This window comes from Neomonachus schauinslandi, chromosome 11 (genome assembly GCF_002201575.2).
Source record: "Neomonachus schauinslandi chromosome 11, ASM220157v2, whole genome shotgun sequence".
Taxonomy (NCBI): domain Eukaryota; kingdom Metazoa; phylum Chordata; class Mammalia; order Carnivora; family Phocidae; genus Neomonachus; species Neomonachus schauinslandi.
The window spans coordinates 3,248,124-3,271,509 of NC_058413.1; the positions used below are offsets into that span (position 1 = coordinate 3,248,124).

Below are 23,386 nucleotides of genomic sequence, written 5' to 3' on the forward strand. Positions count from 1 at the left end.
TCCCTCTCCCTCTGCGTGCCGCTCTGCCTACTTGTGCTCTGTCTCTGTCGAATAAATAAATAAAAATCTTTTAAATAAATAAATAAATAACCTGCTTTCTTGTTCATGAGATGAGCTCAGTTAAGTTTTGCTCACATGAGGTGAACTGGTTCGGTCTGCTCAGGACTTTTTATTTTATTTTAGACCAGAGGAAGCCCTGAATCTGTGTGGTTGACACCCTCCTGGGTGGGTCTTAAGGGAAGTTAGAGAAATAGCGCCTTGCATCCACCATCACATCCGGCTGGAGTGGGTGAGGAGTGGGTGGCAGACCGTGGTGCTGACGCTGCAGCTCGTGGGAGTCCAGCCTGGCACACAGGCGACCTTTGGAGGGTGGGCAGCTTGTACCTCCGCTCTCTGGGATTGTCCCTGGACTGTCCCCTGTGGCTCCATCAGTCTGCCACGTACAGAGAGGAGGCTCTGAAGCAGGGGTCCTCACCATCCGGTCCCTGGGCCAGCTGCAGCAGGGTCACCGGGGACCTGGTTAGAAATGCAGATTCTTGCCCCTTCCCCATCTGCAGAATCAGAAGCTCTGGGGCAGGGCCCAGCAACCTGGGTTAATAAGCCCTCTGGGTGACCTCCATGCCTGCTACAGTTGGAGAACCTCTTCTCTAAAGCAACCCCTGCAAAATAAACCTTCCCCGAACCCTCCAGCGATGCAGCATCAGGGGACAGCTGAAGCTCCACCATGTCCCGTGTGGCTGTGTAGCGCTGAGCGTGCAGCGCTCCACTCTGCAAGGGGACACCTCGGAGAACAGCCCACCTAGCCATGCCGAATGCCCAGAGGGAGGGCACCATGGGCCTGAGGCCGCTTCCGTCCTGTGCCAAGGAGCCGGCAGACTTGCCCTGGATGATCCACCCACCAAGCTTCACTGTCCAAGGTGGGACCTCACCTGGGAACCAGCCACCAGTCCCTGAGTTGTGCAACCTCTGGGCCCCTCACTGTCCTCATCTGAAATATGGACTGATGATCCCAGTGGCCCCAGGAACTTGTGAGGACAAATGAGGTCTTACAGGGGAAATGGCTTGCCCATGCCAAAGGGAATAAACAAAGACAGGTTGGGTAATCTTTTTAATCAAGTGGTAAAAATACATATGGTATGAAATCCAAAATGATCAGGAAAAAGAGTCTCTCCCTTCCCCACTGGCTCCCCCGACCCCACGGCGCACCCCCCCCCCCCCCCCCCCCCGCCCAGAGCTTGTGCCTATTATGGATTCCTTGTGATTCTTTCCTGGCCTTGCACATACATCTGCAAGCATATGTGTATGAATAATTTTTAAAACCCAAATATAGCTCACTCTACACACTGCTCTGTACTAGTCTTGCTCTTTTTAAATTAAGCATGCCGGGCACACTGAAAGGGTGCTGAAACGAACACCCATGTGCACCACCTGGCTTGACGACATCAGACATCACAGGGACGCTCGAAGCCCCTTGCGTCCCCTCCTGATTCCACCTCCTTCCTTCCATCGCAGGGGAAGCCACTGCCCTGAATGTGGTGTTTATCATCTCTATGCAGGTTGGTACATTCACTGCTTATATACGTGTCCATAAACAACACGTAGTCGTATGCACATTTTATTTTCATTTTCTTAAGATTTATTTGAGAGAGAGAGAGAGAGAGCAAGCACAAGCAGGAGGGGCAGAGGGAGAAGGAGAGAGAGCATCCCAAGCAGACTCCACACCGTGAGCAGAGCCTGACTTGGGGCTTGATTCCACGACCCCAAGATAACGACCCAAGCCGAAACCAAGAATCAGACACTCAACCGACTGCACCATCCAGGTGCCCCTGTTATGTACATTTCATTATTTTTTTTAAAGATTTTATTTATTTATTTGACAGAGAGAGAGGGCGCGCGTGCACATGAGTAGGGGGAGGGGCAGAGGCAGAGGGAGAAGTAGGCTCCCCGCTGAGCAGGGAGCCTGATGCAGGACTTGATCCCAGGACCCTGAGGTCATGACCCGAGCCGAAGGCAGACGCTTCACCAACTGCACCACCCAGGCACTCCTATTATGCACATTTTAAAACCTTATAGAAATGATCTCTACTTCATGCATGATCAATTAGCAATCCTCAAAGAGAACAGTGCCGGGCACTTAGTTGCCACTCAGTTAAGTGGTGGCCACCTTCATCATCGATATTACAATTATTGGCAATCATGAATCCTGCAGCTGGCTTATTTATTTCAATATTACTTTTGAAACTCATCAAAGGGGACAGATGTAGCTCTAAATCATTCATGTTCACAGTGGAATACACTTCACTATATGAATATATCAAAATTGATTTATCCATTCATCTGTTGACCTTTAGATTTTTTTTTTTTTTTGCTATAAAAACAAAGCTTTTCAACATCGTGCTAAGTGAAAGAAGCCTGTCCCAAATTACCACATATCATGCAATTCCGTTTCCATGCAATGTCTTGAACAGGGAGATCCACAGACACGGACAGCAGATGAGTGGGAGCCAGGCATGGGGGGAGGGGAAGGGGAGTAACCACTGCCCAGCATGGGTTGCTTTTTGGGTGATGAAAATGTTCTGGAATTAGACAGTGGTAGTATTTCCGTAACTCTGCAAATACACTAAAAGCTCTAGCTAGGTGAATTATATGGTAAGCAAATTATGTCTCAATACATCTCCTTTTTAAGAAAAAAAAAAATGTTTTCTAAATGGAATGTGGGATCCTGGATCTTGGAACAGAAAAAGGACATTCATGAAAACAATTTAAATCCAAATAAAGTCTGTCAGTTAACGGTGTTATACCAATGTTAATTTCTTAGTTTGAGTAAGTGGATGGACGGTGGTTGAGCAAGAAGTTAATCATAAGGGAAATTGGCAGGGAGTATTTTAAGAATTTCCCTGTATTGAATTTACAACCTTTCTAAAAATCTAAAAGTATTCTAAAATTAAAAGTTTATTTAAAAAACAAACCAAGGAAAACCCCATTCTGTTCCTTGTTGCTGTGGACCGTGGACTGCTGGGGTCGGTGAAGGATCTCATGATGGCTGGGTGAAAACTTACTCTAAAAGCCATTGACTGGGTAGCTTCTGGGGAGATCATACCCCAAAACCAGAAGACCATTGCTAACTCCCTGAAATCCTGGAAGGAGACGCTTACCTCCAGGTTGGCTACTCCCCCCGAGAATCCACCTGCTATCGACGGGGCTTACGACAAGGGCTGGGCATGGTAGATGACCTGGAGAAGTTTAATGCCCTGAAGGTTCCCATGCCCGAGGACAGATACACTGTTCAGGTGGATGCTGAAGAAAAAGCCGATGAAAAGCTGTGCTGAGTTTTAGTCTCCCTCAAAGGCCAGGATTGAGGAATATGAACAAGAGCTGGAGAAGATGAGGAACATAATTCCATTTGATCAGATAACCATTGAGGACCCGAATGAAGTCTTCCCAGAAACCAAATTAGACAAGAAGTATCCCTATTGGCCTCACAAGCCAATCGAAAATGTATAAACTTGAGTTGGGAAGAAAACTCTGGCCCTCGTATTATAAATGCTGGACATTAAAAATAAAAATAAATTAATTAATTAAAAAACCAAAGGGTGGGGGCACCTGGGTGGCTCAGTCGTTAAGCGTCTGCCTTCGGCTCGGGTCATGATCCCGGGGTCCTGGGATCGAGCCCCGCATCGGGCTCCCTGCTCCGCGGGAAGCCTGCTTCTCTCTCTCTCCCACTCCCCCTGCTTGTGTTCCCTCTCTTGCTGTGTCTCTGTCAAATAAATAAAATCTTTAAAAAAAAAAAAAAAAACCAAAGGGTGCCTGGATGGTGTAGGCAGCTAAGTGCCCAACTCTTGGTTTCAGCTCGGGTCGTGATCTCGGGGTGGTGAGGTCGAGCCCTGTGTGGGGCTCCACACTCAGCAGGGAGTCTGCTTCAAGGACTCCCTCTCCCTCTCCTTCTGCGCCTCCCCCTCCCCAAATAAATATTTTTTTAAATAATAAAAAACAAACCAAACCAAGCAGTGCTGCTGTGAATATACCCAAGTCCGCGTGTGTGAGAGCATCTCTCGGGTGCTCCCTGGGGACTGGATCTCGGCATCTCCGAGCTCCCAGAAATCACCAAACCGCTGCCCCCAGGACCACTCGCCTGTGTCAGCTCCCACGCATCTTGGTGATGGTTCCCCGGGGGGCCTGCCCTTTCTCGGCTGCCCAGCCCCTCGGCACAGATGTTCCACACTCTCACGGGCCCTGCAGACGGGCATGGGGGGCGTCTCCCTTATGCACAGGTGCACGTACAACCAGGATAAATCCTTAGACGTAGAACTGGGGGGGTGAAGGGCGTTCTATACATTTTCATAAGTCCTTGCAGGGCCTGACAGCCGCCCCCTCACAAAGGGTACCAAGGTATGCCCATGAGCAGAGCATCGTTTTCTATGAAGGAGCCCATGCCCATTCTTTGCCGGATTCAAATAAGAAACTCAAACATCTCCCTAGTTACACGTTGCTGCCTTATAAGTTACCCCAAAATTGAGTGGCCTAAAGCAACAGTAAACATTGATTATCTCATACTGTTTGTGTAGGCCAGGAATTTGGGAGCCGCTTAGCGAGGTGGTTGTGGTTCAGCCCCTCTCGTGAGGCGTCGGCTGACATGTTGACCGAGACTTTCTGGGGACAGAGGGTTTGTTTCCAAGGTGACACACTCACATGGCTGTTGGCAGGAGGCCTCAGCTCCTTGAGGGCTGTCTGAGCTTCCTCATGACGGAGGGCCAGTTTCTCTGAGAGCTCCTGATCCAAGAGAGCAAGGCCGAAACTACGGTGTCTCCGATGACTCACATTCGGAGGTGACACCCCGCCATTTTCCCAGCATCCTATCATTACGCAGGTTGCCCTCTTCTATGGGGAGGGGCTGCCCTGGGGCACGATCCCAGGAGCACTGGGGTCGTCCTGGAGGCCAGCTGTGACAGCGTCATTGCGGTTTATGGATGAAGGTAGGACCGGAAGACACATCTAGTCAATACTGTTACAAAGGCGTAAATAGAGCATCTACCAGAAACCTACAGGTAACACTCCACTTAATGGGGAAAGCTTGAGCGCTTTCCTCCAAAGACTGGGAACAAGGACGTCTACTGTCAGCACTCCCGACATAGTGCTAGACATTCTAGCCAAGGCAATATGGCAAGAAAAGGCATATAGATTGGAAAGGAAGAGATAAAACGGTCTCATTTTGCAGGTGATGTGACTGTCTGCGTAGAAAATCCCAAGGCATCTACAACAACAACAAAAACTTTCTAGAATTTATAAGGAAGCACAGCAAGGTTACAAGATATAAGATAAACGTAAGAAAATCAATTGTATTTCTTCTACAGAAAAGCAATGGATGTGTGAACACTGAAAACAGAAATAGAGTTCATAACTGCCAAAAATAAATGAAATACTTAGATGTAGATCTGATAAAATACATATAAGACTTAGATACTAAAAACTACAAAATGCTGACGCAATAAATGAAAGAAGATGTAAATAAATGGAGGGAAATACCATATTTCTATATTGAAGGCTCTCTACAGGGTGAAGACAATATGTAAGTGTAGTGTAATTCCTATCAAAATCCCAGCAAGGGGCGCCTGGGTGGCTCAGTCATTAAGCATCTGCCTTCGGCTCAGGTCATGATCGCAGGGTCCTGGGATCAAGCCCCGCATCGGGCTCCCTGCTCCACGGGAAGCCTGCTTCTCCCTCTCCCACTCCCCCTGCTTGTGCTCCTGCTCTCGCTGTGTCTCTCTCTGTCACATAAATAAATAAAATCTTTAAAAAAAAAAAAAAGTAAGATGGGGCGCCTGGGTGGCTCAGTCGTTAAGCGTCTGCCTTCGGCTCAGGTCATGATCCCGGGGTCCCGGGATCGAGCCCCGCATCGGGCTCCCTGCTCGGCGGGAAGCCTGCTTCTCCCTCTCCCTCTCCCCCTGCTTGTGTTCCCTCTCTCGCTGTGTCTCTCTCTGTCAAATAAATAAATAAAATCTTTAAAAAAAAAAATCCCAGCAAGATTTTTCATAGATATAAACAAGATTATTCTAAATGTATATGGAAAAGCAAAGACCTATAACAGCTAAGACAATTTTGAAAAGAAGAATAAAGTGAGAGAAATCAGTCCACCCAATTTCAAGGCTCACTGTAGAGCCACAGTAACCAAGACTGTGTGGCGTTGGTGGAAAGATAAATAGGTTAACAGAACAGAGTAGAGAACCCAGGATCAATTCCAAGTAATACTGTGTTTTCTTTGTTTTCAGTAAATGAAATGAGGCTTTTTTACTTTTTTCCTTCGCAAGTACACAGGGCAAAAGCTAATAATAACCCTTGAAATACTAAGGGTTAAATTCTAACACTTTAGTTTTATTTATGACATTCATCTTTAAGGACTTTGGTGCTAAGAAGTTAAGTATCACGCTGACATCTCAGATGCCTAACTGATCCTTCCAGAAAACAGATGGGATCACTTCAGGGCTTGAAAGTCTTCAATAACTCCTGTGTGCACTCAGAATAAAGCCCAATCCCCGTAACTGGCTGATAAAGCCCTTTATGACCTGATCGCTAGCTCTGGTGTTTCTCCATACCCACCTGTGCCTGAGAGTTCAGCAATATCAAGGCCCTGCTCGCACACTGTCCTCCTGCTCAGACCACCCTGCTTCCCCCCCAACCCAAGACCCAGCTCAAGCCTGACCTCCTCCCAGAATCTGTCCCTGACTCTGCCCAGCTGCCCTCCTCTGATGCCCATGGCACCCCTGCCTTTCATATGGTATCAAGATTTTCTGGGGCGCCTGGGTGGCTCAGTTGCTTGGGCGACTGCCTTCGGCTCAGGTCATGATCCTGGAGTCCCTGGATCGAGTCCCGCATCGGGCTCCCTGCTCGGCAGGGAGTCTGCTTCTCCCTCTGACCCTCCCCCCTCTCATGTGCTCTCTCTCATTCTCTCTCTCTCAAATAAATAAATTAAAAAAAAAAAAAAAGATTTTCTGTCTGTCCCTATACCTACAAACTACAGGATTGGGACTGTCTCTCTCCTTTTCTTTAAACCATTTACCATTTTAGTGTACAACTCGATGACATTTCGTGCATTCAGGATGTTGTGTGACCACCTCCTATGTCTAATGCCAGAACATCATGACCCCAAAAGGAAACCTCAGAGCCACCAGCAGTCGCTCCATGCCTCCCCTGTCCAGAGACTCTTTATCTCTGCATCCCCAATTCTTTTTTTTTTTAAGATTATTTATTTATTCATTCATTTGAGAGAGAGCGACCGAGCATGAGTTGGGGGAAAGGGGCAGAGGGAGAAGCAGGCTCCCCGCTGAGCAGGGAGCCTGATGCAGGGCTCGATCCCAGGACCCCGGGATCATGACCCGAGCTGAAGGCAGACGCTTAACTGACTGAGCCACCCAGGAGCCCTCTGCATCCCCAATTCTTAAGCAAAGAGGCAGGGATATAGTAGGAAATCGCTATTTGCTCAGTGAGAGGGCAACCAAGCTGTCCTGAGTTAAGGTCACCCCCAGCAGCTAGTTTGGGAAAACGTCTGCCCTAACATCCTCCTCCATTCTTTCTGCGCCACTCAGGGGGTTCTGCCAAGCTTGCCTTTTCCACTTCATCAGTTTCAGTTAATCTCCTTTGAACAAAATCTTGACCAAACATCATACCACCTCTTTTTCCCTACCCGGACCTGCAGGCTAGACAGACAAGTTACTGGGATCTCTGGTGCTGCCGACGGGCACAGGCTTACCCTGCTACCCTTTCCTTGAGGCAATGTCCCGTTAAGGGCCCCAGCTTTGTTGGGGTCCTCTGTCCCAGCGGTACACCCCGCTGGGCCTCAAGCCATGCCTCCCGCCCGTGTGCAGGCAAACCCCTCCACTCCAGGCTCCTCCACCTGCCGCACACTGATGACCTCGTGCTCATCAGGACTGGAGGCCGAGCTTTCTGTTTGGCTCCTGAGGATATTCTTAACCTTCCTACCACCTCAGCTCTACATTTAAAAGATGTTGGTTACCATTTATCTAATGTTTTTGGCATTTTATGGCAAGAAGGTTATCATAATGTCCAGTTCCAGGTATTTCCAGAATTGAAAGTCCTTGTTTGAATGGTCACCATGAGTCTGTCATGAGTCGCTTGTGCGTGTGTAAGAAAGGAAGCAAGCAGATGATAAAAGGAGAGGGAAGGAAAGAAAGGGGGCCATTCCCTGGAAGTAAAATGAAACACAAGCAACAAGAATATGCATTTTCATTTAGAAGATAGTCAGAGACCTGAAATTTTTATAATACTTGAATTTGGTGAAAGTTAGAAGAAACATGCTCTCGTGTGCAAACTTTCAAGAGGGAAATTTCATACTCATTGACCTAGCGAATCAGTTGGAAACTGTTTGCACTTGTAGCAGATACTGGAAATAATTATGGCTTAGATAGAATAAAAGTTTGTCTCTGCCTCATTAGAAAAAAAAAAAGGAACTGAAGCATGCAAGACTAGTGGGGCAGCTCCCTGATGTTGTCAGAAACCCAGGCCCTTTCTGCCTTTCTGTTCCACTATCCTCAGAAGGTACCTTCAAAGTGCCTCATACTCCAAAAGACGAGGGGGTCCCAGCAGACCTGTGGCGGCGGTGAGTGACCCCCAGCTCCCATAAATGGAGGATGGCACGACTCTGGACTGTCCGGGATCTGCGCTGTCCTCCGCTTCTTCCAGGGACGGTGAGGGCGGCACATCCAGAAGTCTCCACGCCGTCCTGCCACACAGACGTCCACAAGGAGAGGCCCGCCTACCCCCACGGCACCTGGGGAGCCTGGTCTGTGCACACGGCCCCTCCACCGCCATGCTGGGGGGGGGACTCCAACGTAGAACCCCCGTGACCAGGAGTGGACGACCACCGAGCTGGGCAGTCCAGACCTGCTCACGGAGTCTGTCCGTCCCGACACCCACGCCAGCCTCCACACGCCCCACGTTCAACGGCTGCTTCGAACCTCAGTACTGCACCCCAAAGGAGAACAGTGCCTTCAGCCCCACTATAACCACCTCGGGATTTACTGTGAGAACTATTAATTCCTAATGATTTTTAAATAGATGGGGTTTTCTATTTTGCTTGGAATTCCTGTCTAAATAATATCAAAGTGTAAACACATTTCCCCTCATAAAAAGTGCTCTTTAAGGAGCATGCTTCTTAAAAAGGGAAACTTTAGTTTGTCTAAAGCTGATAAATTAAAGGTCAAGGGTCAGGAAGCCAACTTCTAGGTGGAACAAAGTGACCAATACCAGAGGGACATCAGCAAGCAAGTGGATCAAAAAAGTTTATTTTGAATATTTAATTTAAAAAAAATCATACCTATGATGTGTGCTACAGGAACGTAGATACAATAATTGCATATAAAACCCGACCTAACTGTGGTAAAGCAAGGATTATGCAGAAACGCACTTTAGGAAGTAGACGCTCACGTCCCCAACACCCGAGACACCGCGACAGAATCTTCCGGAAAGACTGCCCCGGACCGTTGCCAGTGCTGACCTGGCCTCCCCGGCTACCAGGAGGGCGATGTGCTCCCAGGCAGTGTCCACGGGGAGCGTCCGGGGCGGGAGAACGCACTCTCCGCTTCACTCTTTAGCCAAGTCAATCGATCGCATTTGACTGTCACGTGACGTGGTATTTTGGCACAACGAACACGAGTGCCTTGACGGGAAAAATGTTTCTGGCAGGGTACGACAGTGAAGGCGGCTGCCTTTCCGGGCCGCCCGGGGGGGGCGGTGTGCGCCAGCACTGGGTGACGCTGCTTCGGGGGCAGGAGCCGCGGCAGGAGCGGCACTCCTGGCAGCAGGTGCCAGGGGAGGGACGAGGGAGGGAGGCGGAGAGCGCGGGTCTGGGGAAACGCGAAGGTGCTCCCACCCAGAGCTAAAGCCGCCGCCCGCTGCACCACTGCTCTCAGTCCCAGCCTCCCGTCAGCGCCCCCTCTGCCAGGGACAGTGACTCCCGCCCAACAGCGCGCGGCCGGTCCGAGCACAGGCAGCGTGTCAGGGGCCCGACCGCCACCGGTGGGGCGAGGAGGGCATGCACTCAGGACAGCCGAGGGTCCCAAAGTGGCTCCACGTGACAGTCAATTTGGCAGAAACAAAGAAAATGCCTTAAATGCATAAAATCGATTACCCGAGTCCTCCTAAGGTGTGTGATTACAATATATTAGCGAATTCTGTGGCATGAGCATTTCCAAAAGCATCAGCGGAAGGATCACGTATAAAAGCGGTTTGTACAGCGGCCTCCCGCCGGGCACCTACGGCCGCAGCTCCACGTAGTTGGCCGGGAAGAGCCCGTACCTGCCCTTGCACAGCCCGCGCCACCAGCCGTCATCGATCATCTCTATGTTGGTGATGATGTCGTCGGGGTCGAAGGAGATTTCGTCGTCGCCCGCTAAGGGAGAGGGGAGAGAGACAGGAGGGTGACACTGACACCGAGCCCGGCCCGGTCCACTGGGAGGGGCGTGCTCCGGGCCCCCGGCCGGGCGGCACAGCAAGCCCTCCCCCAGAGCTCGGCCTTCCTTCCGCTGCCCTGCCCTTCGCCTCACACAGCAGCCCCGAGCACGCGAGCCCCCAGCGCCAGACTTCTCCCATTCTCCCACTGGAGAACGTGCTTACAAGGCGCCAAGGGGAGCCTAGGAAGGAGCCCGAGGTGGCAGCTGGGGCGGCAGATACAAGGGTAAATGTACCACGGTGTAAAAATTACAGATGCCCAATTTCACAAAATCCACACCCGTGCCGACAGGTGCGTGGAAACAGATATAAGCAAACGGGAGGGGCACGTGCTCTTCCTAGGGCAGGATGGAGGCACCACCGGCAGGGAGGGGGACGCGGGCACACCGCACCGGGGGCTGGCAGTGCGCCTGGAGCGATGGCCGGCAGCCTGAGGACGCCCAGCATCTTGGGAGGACCACACAACAGCCCTCAGCAGCAGCAGGAGAAATGCTGGCCCACACACTGGACCACGGGTGGTGGGGACACTGCAGTGCGGGACAGATGGAGGGGCCCGTCACAGTAAAAAGCAGGAAGCTCTCCCGGGGCCGCCCAGTCCTCAGGGCACAGCCTCAGGCGGGCCGCGGGTCACCCCAGGATGAGGCCATGGGGTGGATCAGAGACAACCGGTGCAAACGGGACAAGAGGTAGCTGGGACAGCTGGTAAAAATGGGACCCGCAGCAGACCTCACGGTGTCTCAGGGCTGACCCTCCCACTTGGATGGAGTATGCTTTGGGGTGGGCAGTGTCCTCGGTTCCGGGGAGTTCACACTGGGGCCTCTGGGGGGCCTGGGGCACCCCTGTGGCTAAGAGTAACCAAGGGTCCGAGGAGGCATAGAAATGGTGGGGAAAATGGAGTTTCTGTAACTTTGAGATTACTTCAAAACAAGTTACTTCTTAAAAATTGTAATAACGCTCTGGGAGTCAAACTCCTAAGAGCAGCATCAGCGGAGAACAAGCAGCAGGTAGGAACGTGGGTCCCTCACCAGCCTGGTAGTCGTACAGGGCGACGGCCGTGATCCCAAGGTCATTTTCATATTCGTCATAGGTGTTTTCCTCTAAAAATAAACCGGGACAAAAGCTGAGGGTTAACCAAAGTGCCTCCTCGCCTTTCTCAGCCAGCCCTGCCTGGGGCGCCGATCAGCAAGAGGAAGGAGTCCGGGTTTACAGAGCAAACCCACCCCTTCCCAACGCGGACGCCAGCCGGGGCGTGTGACGATCTGGGTGGGCACCAAGGCAACTTTCAGAGGACGGGCTGTTAAATTTTATGTATTTGGTACTCTGAGAAGGGGCCCCGCACTGCCCAACGCCTCCCGTCGCACTCGGGGAAAAGCCAAGGCTCTGTCCTGAGCTGTGTTCTCGGATGGGTTCAGGCTCAATCTGCCCAAATATACGGAAGGAAACCTCATCTTTAAAGATGAGAGACCGACTTGCGTGTTCATCCCACTGAAACATGTATAAAATTTTTTGATTTTATAGGAATCACCTTGAAGGACCTCAAGACACTCTGTCTTCCTGGAGCCAGGCTCTGCCCGAGCTGCTACCGTGAAGGGAGAGCAGCAGAGACCACTCCCTTCACACTCCTCCCCACCCACCACCCCGCAGCAGCCGCGGCCTTCCTGTAACCCCCATGGGAGGCCGCGCCGAGCCCTGGGGGAGGGGGGCCTGGTGCCCTCCCAGCGGGGGAGACGAGGACCCCGCCAGCACAGGCCAGGTGGGGCGGGTCAGGCCACGGGGAGACGGACACCACTTTCACAGATGAGCAGAGACAGACGGGGATTTGGCGGGGCGCCCCTCCCCCTGTACCTGCTGGATAGTGCCCGGGGGCCTCTGTGGCCTCATAGACGGGGTCCGAGGCGTAGGCCAGGCCCTGCTGGCTGCCGGCGTCTTGGTAGTTGGCCGCCTCCATGCTGTACCTGGGCTCGGGCTCGGGCTCGGGCTCGGCCTTGAATGAAGCCGCGTCCTGGGGTAGGGGAGAGTCAAGGAGACATTTCCTGTAGCCCACGCTGGGTCCCCAACACGGGCTTCCTGTCAGTCCCGGGGGGTCGCAGCACGGACCCGCGGTGAGGAGGCACCATCCGCTCACGTTTTGAGAATGCTCAGATTCTAATCGTGGCGCAGCACAGTTAAGAGGACCACGTGCCATTTCCTGCTGAGCAACCCCACCGTCACAGCCCCCGACACCCCAGAGTCTTGCAGTGACGAAACCACGCGGCCTGTGGGGAACAGCACCGCCCCGAGCCGTGCCTGCAGCTGAACCCCGGGGCCCGGGGCAGGTTGGCCTGTGAATAAAGGCCCGGGCCGCCGAGGCTGCCCGGGGCGCCCAAGGACCCGCCAGGCCTGCCGGGCTTCTGCGCGCTGCTTCGCAGCCCCACCCCCAGCCGGCGGGTTCGGGTCTGCCCAAATCCTCCAGCGGAAGGGAAGGGGGGCCGGCGAGCCACGGGCAAGCGCAGACACCCAGAGGAAACCAACGCCAGGCTGTTCACAGCCGTCGTGACTTCTGACTCTAACGGAAACAAGTGGCTTTAGTTCGTTTTTCCGACCAGGGACCATCTGAAGGCACCGTCGGGGGCTCAGAGAGCAAGGGACACACAGAAACGCCCCAGTGAGAACCAGCGGGGTCAGGCACTGGCTTTCGCCGGCAAAGGGCCATCATGGCTCGGGCAGCCCGTGAGAGCCACTAGGGAGGCCACGGAGAGGGGACTCCGCATCCAGGCCAGGCACTGAGCCACTCAAGGGACTAACCGCAAGAGAGCGACAGGCCCAGAGCCTTCTTTGGGCAAGTCTGCCCTGGATGTGCAGGGGACGCCCTGAGGGTTTGAGGCCGGGTCTTGGTGTGGGGGCACCATGCTGGCTGCCCCGCACATCCTGAGCAGGTCGGGGGTGTGGGGATCCCATCCTAGGCTGCCTGGCCGCACCCTACTCCGTATCTTCTGGCATCAGCACCGCTGTCCCCGGCGTATCACGTGGTTCTGGCCGGGCTGCCGGTCACGGGACCCACCTGCTCTGCCACTAGGGACAGCAAGTCACGCCGCCTTCTCCAAGGACCGACTCCTCAGTGACCGGCCCAGCAGTGGAACAGGACAAGGGGAGATGACTCAAGGCCCCTCCTGCCACTGGGTTACGAGCCCCAAGGCCACGCCACAATGCCTACAAGTCCAGGAGGACAGAGCCACCACGAGGGGGCAACAGCTCACAGAGGGCCCTGGTGGCACTGTGCCTACGCCAAGACCCAGGCTCGCTGCCCAGAGCTGTCCGGTTCACGAGCTACCGGACGCCTCACCCCTGCAAGTGTCAGCAGGGCTGAGGCAGCTTCTGTTCCTCACAACCCAGGCCTCTGAGGATGTCCCGGTGAGAGAGGTGGGCAGGGGACCCAGGGCAGTGGCCAGGGCAGAGGGGACGGGACACAGGGCTTGGCCAGGTGTGGCCCCCGAGGCAGCAGCAGAGGAGCTCCTGAGAGGCCGGGCAGAGACCCGTGATGGAACGGGGGACAGTGAGGCAGGCAGCCCAGTAACTCGGAGCCCAGGAGAGAAGACAGGTGTGAGGGACGCGAGCAGGCAGTCACAAGGCACCGATGACGGGAATGAGGATTACAGGCCAAGGACAGTCGCCGGGGAACACAAAGGTCGAGAGGGACTGAGGGAAGGAGAGCTGGGGAGGGCGGCTCATGTGGAAGGACGGCAGCTGGGTGCCGGGAAATGGGTTTCCAGAAGGGAGTGGGGTCAGTGTCAAGTGCTGCAGAGAGCAGTCGAGATGAACTAGAAATCATCTACACAGCATCAGGAGACCCGCCCGGGAGGCAGCAGGCTCGGCCAGGAAAGCCAGCGGGGGCGGCCGCACACACAGAGAGGCTGGACGTGCGGCGCGTGCCCCCAGCACTCACGAGGGCTCCTCCCCAGGCCATCCCCTCGGGTGGGGCACCAAGCAGAGTGGGGTAGGGGACCCCTCCATGGACAGTGGCATGGACCTGCGAAGGATGTGTTCGGGGGGTCAGACTCATTTGCACACTGAACGAAAACACCAACCTCGTAGACGGGGCTTGGGGGTGGCCTCTCCTGAGCCGGCTGAGGAGTCGGGGAGGCTGGGGGCGTTGGCTTCTGGGCTCGGGCTTGCTCCTGTAATTGAAAGGCAAGCGCCGGTCAGAAGGCTACCAGAAAAAGGTCCACCCAGGCTTACGGGACCGCGCTCACTGCCAGAGCAGAGCGTGGGGAGTATGAAGCATGGAGACTCAGCATCCAAAACGTTAAGGACAAGGTGAAGTGAAGGTCACGCATCATCAACAGCCAGGACGTCAGGGACCCCCAGTCCTCCTGCTGTCACCATGCAAACCACAGGGGGCAGGCAGGCTGCCACCCTGTACCTGGCCCAGACCTCGCATAGGTGACCAGATGAGGACCTTGAGATTCCGAGCTGCTGCTATTGGGACTGAGATTTCTGGGGACCTACAAATGGGGTGTGTACTGCACATAAGACATACAGGAATCTTTGGGGGCCAGAGCGTGGGCTGTAGTGGACAGAAAAATGGCATCTCAAAGACACAGACACCCCAGCCCCCAGATCCCGGGAGGCGGTGACCTCGCAGGGCCAAAGGGACTGAGGATAGAAGCAGTTACGGATGGGAGGTGGGAGACAATCCCAGCTTTCCCAGGTGGGCCCGATGTAACCACAGGGATGGTTCTAGAAGGAGGCAGGCATGTGAGCGACCCATCAGAAGAGATCACCACGGAGACAGAGGCTGGAAGGGGCCCCGAGCCCAGGAACGTGGGTGCCTCTAGAAGCTGGAAAAGCCTCCAGAGCTGTGAGAGGGTCCACGTGTGTTGCTCTGAGGCAGAGTCCGGGATCGCGTGGGATGGCAGCCCCAGGAAACCCGTGCGGACAGCCTGGCATCACAGAGGAAGAGACAGGACCGCGAGGGGCCTGCACCAGGATGCGCCGGAAGCAGGACCTGAACCTTCCCCGGCCTCCGTCCCGCCGGGCTGCCAGTGGGACAGTCAGGTTCACAGGCTGCCTGGAGCCGGCCCCAGCTCAAACACCCAGGCCTGGGCGTGTTCCCGTGCAGGGGTCCCGTCCGGGCTGGCTCCGCACGCATGGCCCGAGACCCGGGCTGCCGCTCGCACCTGAGCTGCCATACGAGGGTCTGGGACGGCCCCTCTCACAGCTGCTGGCCGCAGAGAATAACTTCTCATGGCGAGCCAGCAGGACCCGAGAGTCAAGCAAGTGTGCATTCGTGCTGAAGTCCTGCCCGCCCACCGCCGGGAGCCCACCCACCTCCAGAGGACTCTGGAGTGAGGCCTGAGCGGGGAGGGCTCCCAGGGGCCAGCAGAGGCGAGGGGTAGGGGCTAGAAGCGGAGGACAACACGGCTAAAGGGACAGCAAGACAAGGGAAAGCAAAGGCGCCAGAAAGAACCACAGTGACAGCCGTCCGCAAGCCACCCGCTCGTCCTGCGCCGTCCAGATGCTGACGGGACTAGACGTCACGACGTGCAGGCAGAAAGTGAGGAAGGCAATGATTATTTGATGAGACCGAGATGTCAGGAAAAACGCCTTGTAGTCTGTATATCCACGTGCTAAACAACCAAGAAAACCCAACTCGTGAGCTCCTTACTTGGAAAGTTTCTAGCAATCACGGAATTAACAAGACGTAATTACACAAACTGGCTCTTATTCTGCATGTGATGGAACCACCTTCGGGGCGCATTTAGTTCATATCTCTGGTGCCCACGGCACGTTCATTTCCTCGGCCCCCCGCTCCCTCTCGATGGGGGTTCTCGGAGCCCTAACTACTGATTTTGGGGGGGAGACGTCTATGGAATGGAACAAAGCTTTCCGGTTTACGAAAGAACTTCATGGGCTCTATCCCTCATTCCGCTCCACGACTACCCGGGAGCGCAGCAGTGAGTTCTTCCGTCCCTGGTCCACAGGAGAAGGCGAGGCCGCAGCACGGGGAGCCCCGGACACAGGCGGCCTGCTCAGCAGGTGGGCAATGTGGGTACCACCTTCTCCCCACATCCAGGCCTGGGGAGAAGGCCGAGGAACACGCCCAGGTGCTCCCGCTCTCCTCCCGCAGCCCCCGTTCCTGCCTCCTCTGGGGGACAGCAGGACAAAGACGCATGCACACGACAGATGCAGGTGCAGAAAGACGCGAGAGTCGAACAAGAAAGCAGAAAGCGGCTCTGCTCCTTCACGGGGAGTTCCCTCTGTATTCTTGGCCTTCTCCCCAGGAGGAAGGGGCTTCCAGAGGGCCACAGGTCAGAACGGACACCGCCAGGCACACGTGGGGCCCGGGGCTCCGCGGAGGGAGAATTTCAGAGGCGGGTGGGCACGGGAGCAGCACGGGTGACCGGCTAGTACCTGGCGGTCAACGGCCCCGCCATGTGTGTGGCTGAGTTACAGTTCCTAAGAGCAAGCCTCGAACTAGGGTTCCAAACGTTTTCCACGGAGAACCTTCTGGACCATGGGCCCCACACTCACATGCAGCTGCCTCCGGGCCTCCTCCTGTTCCTGTCTCTCCTTCGCCAGCCTCTGGGCCTTCTCGGCTTCCGCCTTCCGCCTGTCCTCCTGCTCCTTCTCCTTTGCCAGGTTTTCAAAGTTCGCTCTAATGTTGCTTGTTCTGCTGTTCACTACAGAGGGGAGGAGAGATGCACGCTGGGAGTGAGAGGGGCAGTGTGTCCCCCCGACCACAGCCCCGCGCCAGGGTGGCCTGCCCCACGGGAGCCAGCGGCCCGCTCAGCCTGCCCATCCCAGACCGGCCTCGGCGCCTCCGTCTCCCGCACGTTCCGGAGGACTGCCAGACGGCGGGAGCCTGGTATCTGGAGTATTTCACATTCCCAACGGCCCTGGATTCTTCACCAGCACACACTCAGGAGGGAAGAAATACATTTTCCCTAACGATGCCCTCGATGACGCCGTACAAAGCACTGATGCTGTGTCGATCTCAAGCCCGGGGTGTACATCTGCCAATCCCCTGTGGCGGGTGGGAGGGGGCCACAGAAGCAAATTCTGCAGCCGTCTCGAGGAAAACGATTTGTGCGCTGAGCTGCAAGTTGCACTGATTCTTCCTGGAACACTATTTTGCCCTGAGATAACTGACAAAGTACGAGTGTGCATCTTTGGTATCTGACAGACATTCTCTCTAAAATGAATCAACTCAGGGCGCCTGGGTGGCTCAGTTGGTTAAGCGACTGCCTTCGGCTCAGGTCATGATCCTGGAGTCCCGGGATCGAGTCCCGCATCGGGCTACCTGCTCAGCGGGGAGCCTGCTTCTCCCTCTCCCGCTCCCCCCTCTTGTGCTCTCTCTCTCTCTCTCTCAAATAAATAAAATCTTTACAAAATAAAATAAAATGAATCAACTCAGTCTATTATGTCAAGAAAAACGGCAGTATCTATCGTCAACGGGAAAATTCAAGCTTTCAAGAAAAATCAGAATTGTGAAAAACCTGTATCTGCTCCGAGCATGACAACTTCCCAGGTCCATAAGGACTCTGGTAAGACTGACGAAATGTGAATGAATGTCACTGGGGGGACTACAGAATGAAAAACAAAACATTTGGAAGTTCGGCTAACTCAATGGTCTAGTACTCTGCAAACGTCCAACGCGTGTTCCAGAACCATGCGGCAGCCTGTGAGGGAGAGGACCCACTGGGAGCACCAGGAAACCACTGCCCGTCCCAGTGCAGGGTTGCGAAGGAGCATCCGCAGCTAGGGTAACGCCCTTCTCTTTTCCGACAGCGTATCTAGGGGAGTGCAGAGCTCCTTCCTAAACATCCTTTACCACAACAGATCGAATGCAGAAGCAGCTTAAGAATAAAGGTCTTCGAGGAAAATTTACAGACACGCAAAGCAATGCCACGCTTCTGTGCGAGTTTTGTTTCAAAAATGTGGTTATTTTTTCCATAAACAGTATTATGATGTTAACATGTGATGTTTCCTTGTTTTTTTTTTTTGTTTTAAAGATTTTATTTATTTATTTGAGAGAGCGAGAATGAGAGAGCACATGAGAGGGGGGGAGGGTCAGAGAGAGAAGCAGGCTCCTCGCCGAGCAGGGAGCCCGATGCGGGACTCGATCCCGGGACTCCAGGATCATGACCTGAGCCGAAGGCAGTCGCTTAACCAACTGAGCCACCCAGGCGCCCTGTTTCCTTGTTTTTAAGTGAATTAGTAAAATCTTAAATTCTCGTGTTTTAATCCCACTACATCAAAGATCAAGAGACACAAGCCTCACAAAGGATCCCTACGAGTGTCAGATGTCCCGAGACCCCCAAGTCTGGGAACCGCTGACCCGGGGCGTCCACAGGAAACAATGGGGATGCTCTGCCTCCTACCGTCCATTTACCACTTTCTATACATTTCCCCCAACTCAGCAGTGCTCCTCAGGGCGTGGCCATGCAACTGAGGCGGGAGAAGACACCTTCTCTGGTGGCAGCCAGCTCTGAAGACAGGCTGGGAGCAGCCTGGCGCAGGGACCAGAGAGAGAGAAAAGGCGAGAGCGTCTACTTCGGCTTCTGCACAAGCGAGCAACACGCTCCTCACATCACGGCTGCGGCCGACTGGCCAGCCGGGGGCGTCTGCACGCACTAGAACCTCCCAGAACCTGGTCCCGGGCAGTGAGGGGGGCCCCTGCAGATGGGTGGCTGGCCCAGCTCTGCTTTGGGAGGCACCCCCCCACACACACAGACCCCCACTGGCAGAGCACTGCAACACGCTGCGTCCGAAAGGAGCCTCCGAGCATCCGCGGGGACACGCAGGCCTTCCGTCAGGGCACGGCAAAACCCCCTCCCCGAGTGAGCAGAACAAGGGCGCTCTCCGTCGCTCCCAGCCCACGCTGTGCCCACGACGGGAACACCCACGGCGCAGAAGTTCGTCCTGGGAAAACCGCGGCACTGGGGTCGGCCACGACTTACCCGCCTCGACGGGGATGGTCTTCTGATAAGCAGGGGCCACCTGGGCAACGTCCTCGAATGTGGAAGCGTTCTACCAAGACAGAAGCGGGAGAATCAGGGGAGCACCTTCCTTCCTCCTCAGCCTGCGAGGGCTCCTACCTCACCCGAACGTGGGAGCCTGCCCTGCAGCTTCCAAAAGAGCCGAGAGCGCCCAGAGGTCTCACCTCCGCCTCTCTGCCCACGCACAAGGACATCAGGGCGGTAAGACTACCCCGTGTGATGCCGCACCGGAGGGGACGTGTCGTCACGCATCTGCCCAGACCCATGCAACATACGACACCAAGAGCGAAGCCTGGCGTCACCTAAGGACCCTGCGCGATGAACACGTGTCTGCACAGGCTCCTGGGCTGTAACGAGCGCATCCCCCGGGGGGGGCGGTGCTAGTAACTGGTAGTAGGAGGGGCTGGCTGTGCACGAGGGAAAGCAGGGGTGTATGGGAAACCTGTCGCTTTGTCCCATACTTGCTAAAACTGCTCTGACCCCTCGCCCCCAAAATACGTATCGGCATTCGTGCAATCATAACCCGACGATGCGCTCAAGCCCTGCCCCCGCCGGCCACCGAGAGAGGCTTGTGTGTTTGCAGGGACCCCGATGCCTCTGCTCGGCCAGGGACAACACCCTGGGTCACGCTGGAGCCTCACAGGGCCTGATGCGCGAGATCCCCGCTTCCCGTTCTGTAGAGGACCCAACTCTGTCACAGCAAAGGGACAGTGATGACCGTCCATCCAGAGGCGGACTCAGACGCACACAGACAGGCTCACAGGCCCTCCGGCCATCCTCAGTTTCCCCGTGAGTAAACACCTCCCAGAGAAACATGTTTGGGGCTCAGGACACAGCTGCTTTTCTGCCACACAGAACAAGGAGGAAGGGGGCCAAAGGAGGCGAGCAGTTGAAGCTCACTGGCCACGTGAAGCTGAGGGGTGCAGCACGGGCAGCACAGGGGTCGTGACCCAGCCCACTCCCCCCGCCCCCCACCTGCCCTTCCAACCCAGCGTCATCCAGTCCCGGCGCCTGCACACCCAGGGGTCACTGAGCCATCCCTGCCTCACCTCCAAGTGCAGCTGCTGGGCTGCCCTCAACAAACCCTCTGCCCCTTCCCAGACGCCCGCCCAAACTGCCCGTGTCTGCCACGCCTCCTTCCAGAACAGTCTCGGAGCCCCCCCACCGCCCCGCAGCCTTGAGCGAAGAGGGTGTCTGCACCCTCTGGATTGCTCCCTGCTGCTCCAAGGGGTGACGGCCTCGTCCAGCCAGTTCTCCAGCACACTATGCTGCTTGAGGTCGTCTCTGCCACCACCCTGGGGGCTTCTGTCCCAGCTGTGCTGTCTCCCCAACACCCCGTCCTCTCTCCTCCTTCCTGACCAGAACCCTCTCCCTCTGCTGCTACTCCTCAACACGGACTCTGCTCCCTGTCCCCTGGTCCAGCCTGCAGGACACCTCTCACCCATTTCCATCACCCCAGGGACTACTGCAGACCCAAGTCCCAGGGACCCACCTCTCTAGGGACAACCTCGTGTCACCGCCTGGCTCTGAACCCCTTGCGCACATTTACGGGAACCCAGGTAGTCCCCACCCTGTTCCAAGCCTGTGCCCTGCCACTCACTCCCGGGGCCCACACACGGTCATGTGGCAGAGTCCCCCAGGTGATGATGTCTGTGTGGCCAGCTGTGAGCCCCATGGAGCAGGACTGCAGGAGGACCAGCCCTGTCATCGGTGACCAGGGGCCAGGCCCAGGACTGGGCGGGACGGCTTGACTTTGTTCAGCTGAACTGAGGGGACGGAGCCGCTCCCAGGCCCCAGCGTGGAGCTCGTAAGCCCACCACACTGATGTAGCTGGGCTGCAAGCTAGAAAGGCCATCCGACCGCGCTTAAGACCGAGCCGCCAAGGCTATGAAGCCGTTGGGAGGGACAAAGTCCTTGGCAAGAGGAACGGGGTATCTCGAGGGGAACGCTGTAGGAGGCAGCCCAGCGCCCAGGCTCTGACCCTAGACACACACTGTGCCGTGGGCCTTCCGCAGGAGGCCGACGTTCCGGGGCTGCGTGCTCCAGCGTGGAACCAGCACTCACGCGTGGCCAGGAGCTCTTCTTCCGTGGCCCGTGGGACCAAGGAACCCAATTTCCAATTTGGTTTACCACTAACCTGAATTCAGAGAGCCACACGCTCTTGGGCTGTCACGTTGGCCTGGAGTCTAATGCCCGGGTTCCAACGGTGGCCCGGCCACACGCCCGACTATGGAACAGGCAAGGACAGTATCTGCCTCACGGCGCAGCTGTGCACGGCCCAGGACAGGACACCCCTGGCATGCGAGGCAAGGCCTGGCGCACGGGAAGCACCGCTCCAGGGTCTGTCCTTCTGAACACGTGAGCCGACACCCACTGGAGACCATCCCCGGAGCAGCACACAGCAAGAGCTCCGTGTACCCCCAAACCCATCCACAGAAAACACTCGGCCCTGGATTGGAAATACTCACCTTATCCATCCGATCCTTCTGCACCCCATATTTTCCGCCGAATCCCTTGGAGTAGTCTGAAACGCAGCACAAGACAACACTTACTCTGCGGTCGAGGACCAGCACGGAGCCGCACGCAGAGGCATGCAGACAGATCCAGAACCAGCCCACGAAAATGCACCCAGCGCGCAAAGAAATGAGAACCGCCAAACAATGAGTCTTTACTTGCAAGGCTGAGTTTTGTTTCTACCAATGGTATTCAGGAGGCAGGCAGGCGCGAGGCAGAAAGAGGCGTGTGCATGCTTTCCCGCATTCTCCCAAGGGACAGAAAGGGTGCCGGGCGAGGGCTGGAGGCAATGAGAGCGAGGAGGCCAGAGCACGGGCCGGGGAATGCACCACTTCAAGAGCACAATCTTCCGCCCAGCAACGGCTGACCGGCCGCATCCCTTCCTGCGTCCTGCTCCACTGAGCGCTACAAGGGGGCTCAACCGCAGGCTTCTCTTGCTTTTTAAAAGAAAAACAATTCCCCGGGGAAATTCTACCGGCCGAATACTTATGTCCCCCAACACAGATCTGCATGACTGTCACGCCGTCATGCAGCCCTGGTGCCACGGAGAGAGCCAAGGCCGTCCCCGGGCCGTCCGCCGGATGGACCCGAGTGCATGCTCCTGCCCTGCCAGGACCCTGGCACTGGACGCCTGAACTCTGCCCCCGGAACTCAGGCCAAGTTTGGACGGTAATTAAAGAAGGACAGGGGCGCCTGGATGGCTCAGTCGTTAAGCATCTGCCTTCGGCTCAGGTCATGACCCAGGGTCCTGGGATCGAGCCCCATGTCAGGCTCCCTGCTCAGCGGGACGCCTGCTTCTCCCTCTCCCACTCCCCCTGCTTGTGTTCCTGCTCTCGCTGTGTCTCTCTGTCAAATAAATAAATAAAATCTTAAAAAAAAAAAAAAAGGACAAATGCACTGGCCAGAGTCCCAGTATCTACATCTAAAACTTCCCCATTTCTTTTCAGTTTTGAACACATACTATCAGCTCTGTGTGAAGAACTTATACGTAGATGGTGTCACCCAAAAAACAAAAACAAACAGAAAACATCCCCACCCCAGCCGAAGACACCACCACAAGGGAAACACAGAAACCACACAGAACACGCCGGCCCCGGGCCCCTCACTGCCACCTTCCCTCTGGTTGAAGGCTCGGGACCAGGCGGAACCAAACAGCTCACTGGGTGACTCCCAGCGGTCACGTCAGCAGCAAGAGCTCCTGGAGAAGGTTGCTGGGCACCCCACCCCACCCCTAGTCATGTTACGGGGTTAGCAGGACATTACCCTGCAAACTACTCATCTTACCAAACACAAAGTTCTAAGGGGCAGAGGGGCAGAAAGGGGTGCAAGTCAGAATCACTCCAGCGTAGAACTGGGTTGAAAACACCCACGTGCCCCTGGCAAGGGACAGCGGCTAACTCGGAAGGCTGAGCCCCTGAAGTCTGTGCTAGATG

The 23,386-nt window shown here is 55.4% G+C and overlaps 1 protein-coding gene and 1 pseudogene across 6 annotated transcripts in view; one reads left to right on the forward strand and one right to left on the reverse strand.

The window, feature by feature from the left end:
- Positions 1–3,039: 3,039 nt before the first annotated feature.
- LOC110576066 lies at positions 3,040–3,504 on the forward strand (annotated as a pseudogene).
- A 5,767-nt stretch (positions 3,505–9,271) lies between these two features.
- CTTN (cortactin) overlaps positions 9,272–23,386 on the reverse strand; it is a 32,534-nt gene continuing 18,419 nt past the window's right edge. For all 6 annotated transcript variants that reach the window (XM_021685606.1, XM_021685601.1, XM_021685602.1 and 3 more), the window contains 7 exons: positions 21,908–21,963; positions 19,401–19,470; positions 16,972–17,120; positions 14,526–14,615; positions 12,307–12,463; positions 11,487–11,558; positions 9,272–10,402 (listed from right to left, as the gene is read on the reverse strand). In XM_021685606.1, the coding sequence (XP_021541281.1) occupies positions 10,266–10,402; positions 11,487–11,558; positions 12,307–12,463; positions 14,526–14,615; positions 16,972–17,120; positions 19,401–19,470; positions 21,908–21,963 (731 nt within the window). In that variant the 3' untranslated portion in view covers positions 9,272–10,265. The remainder of the gene's footprint in view (positions 10,403–11,486; positions 11,559–12,306; positions 12,464–14,525; positions 14,616–16,971; positions 17,121–19,400; positions 19,471–21,907; positions 21,964–23,386) is intronic.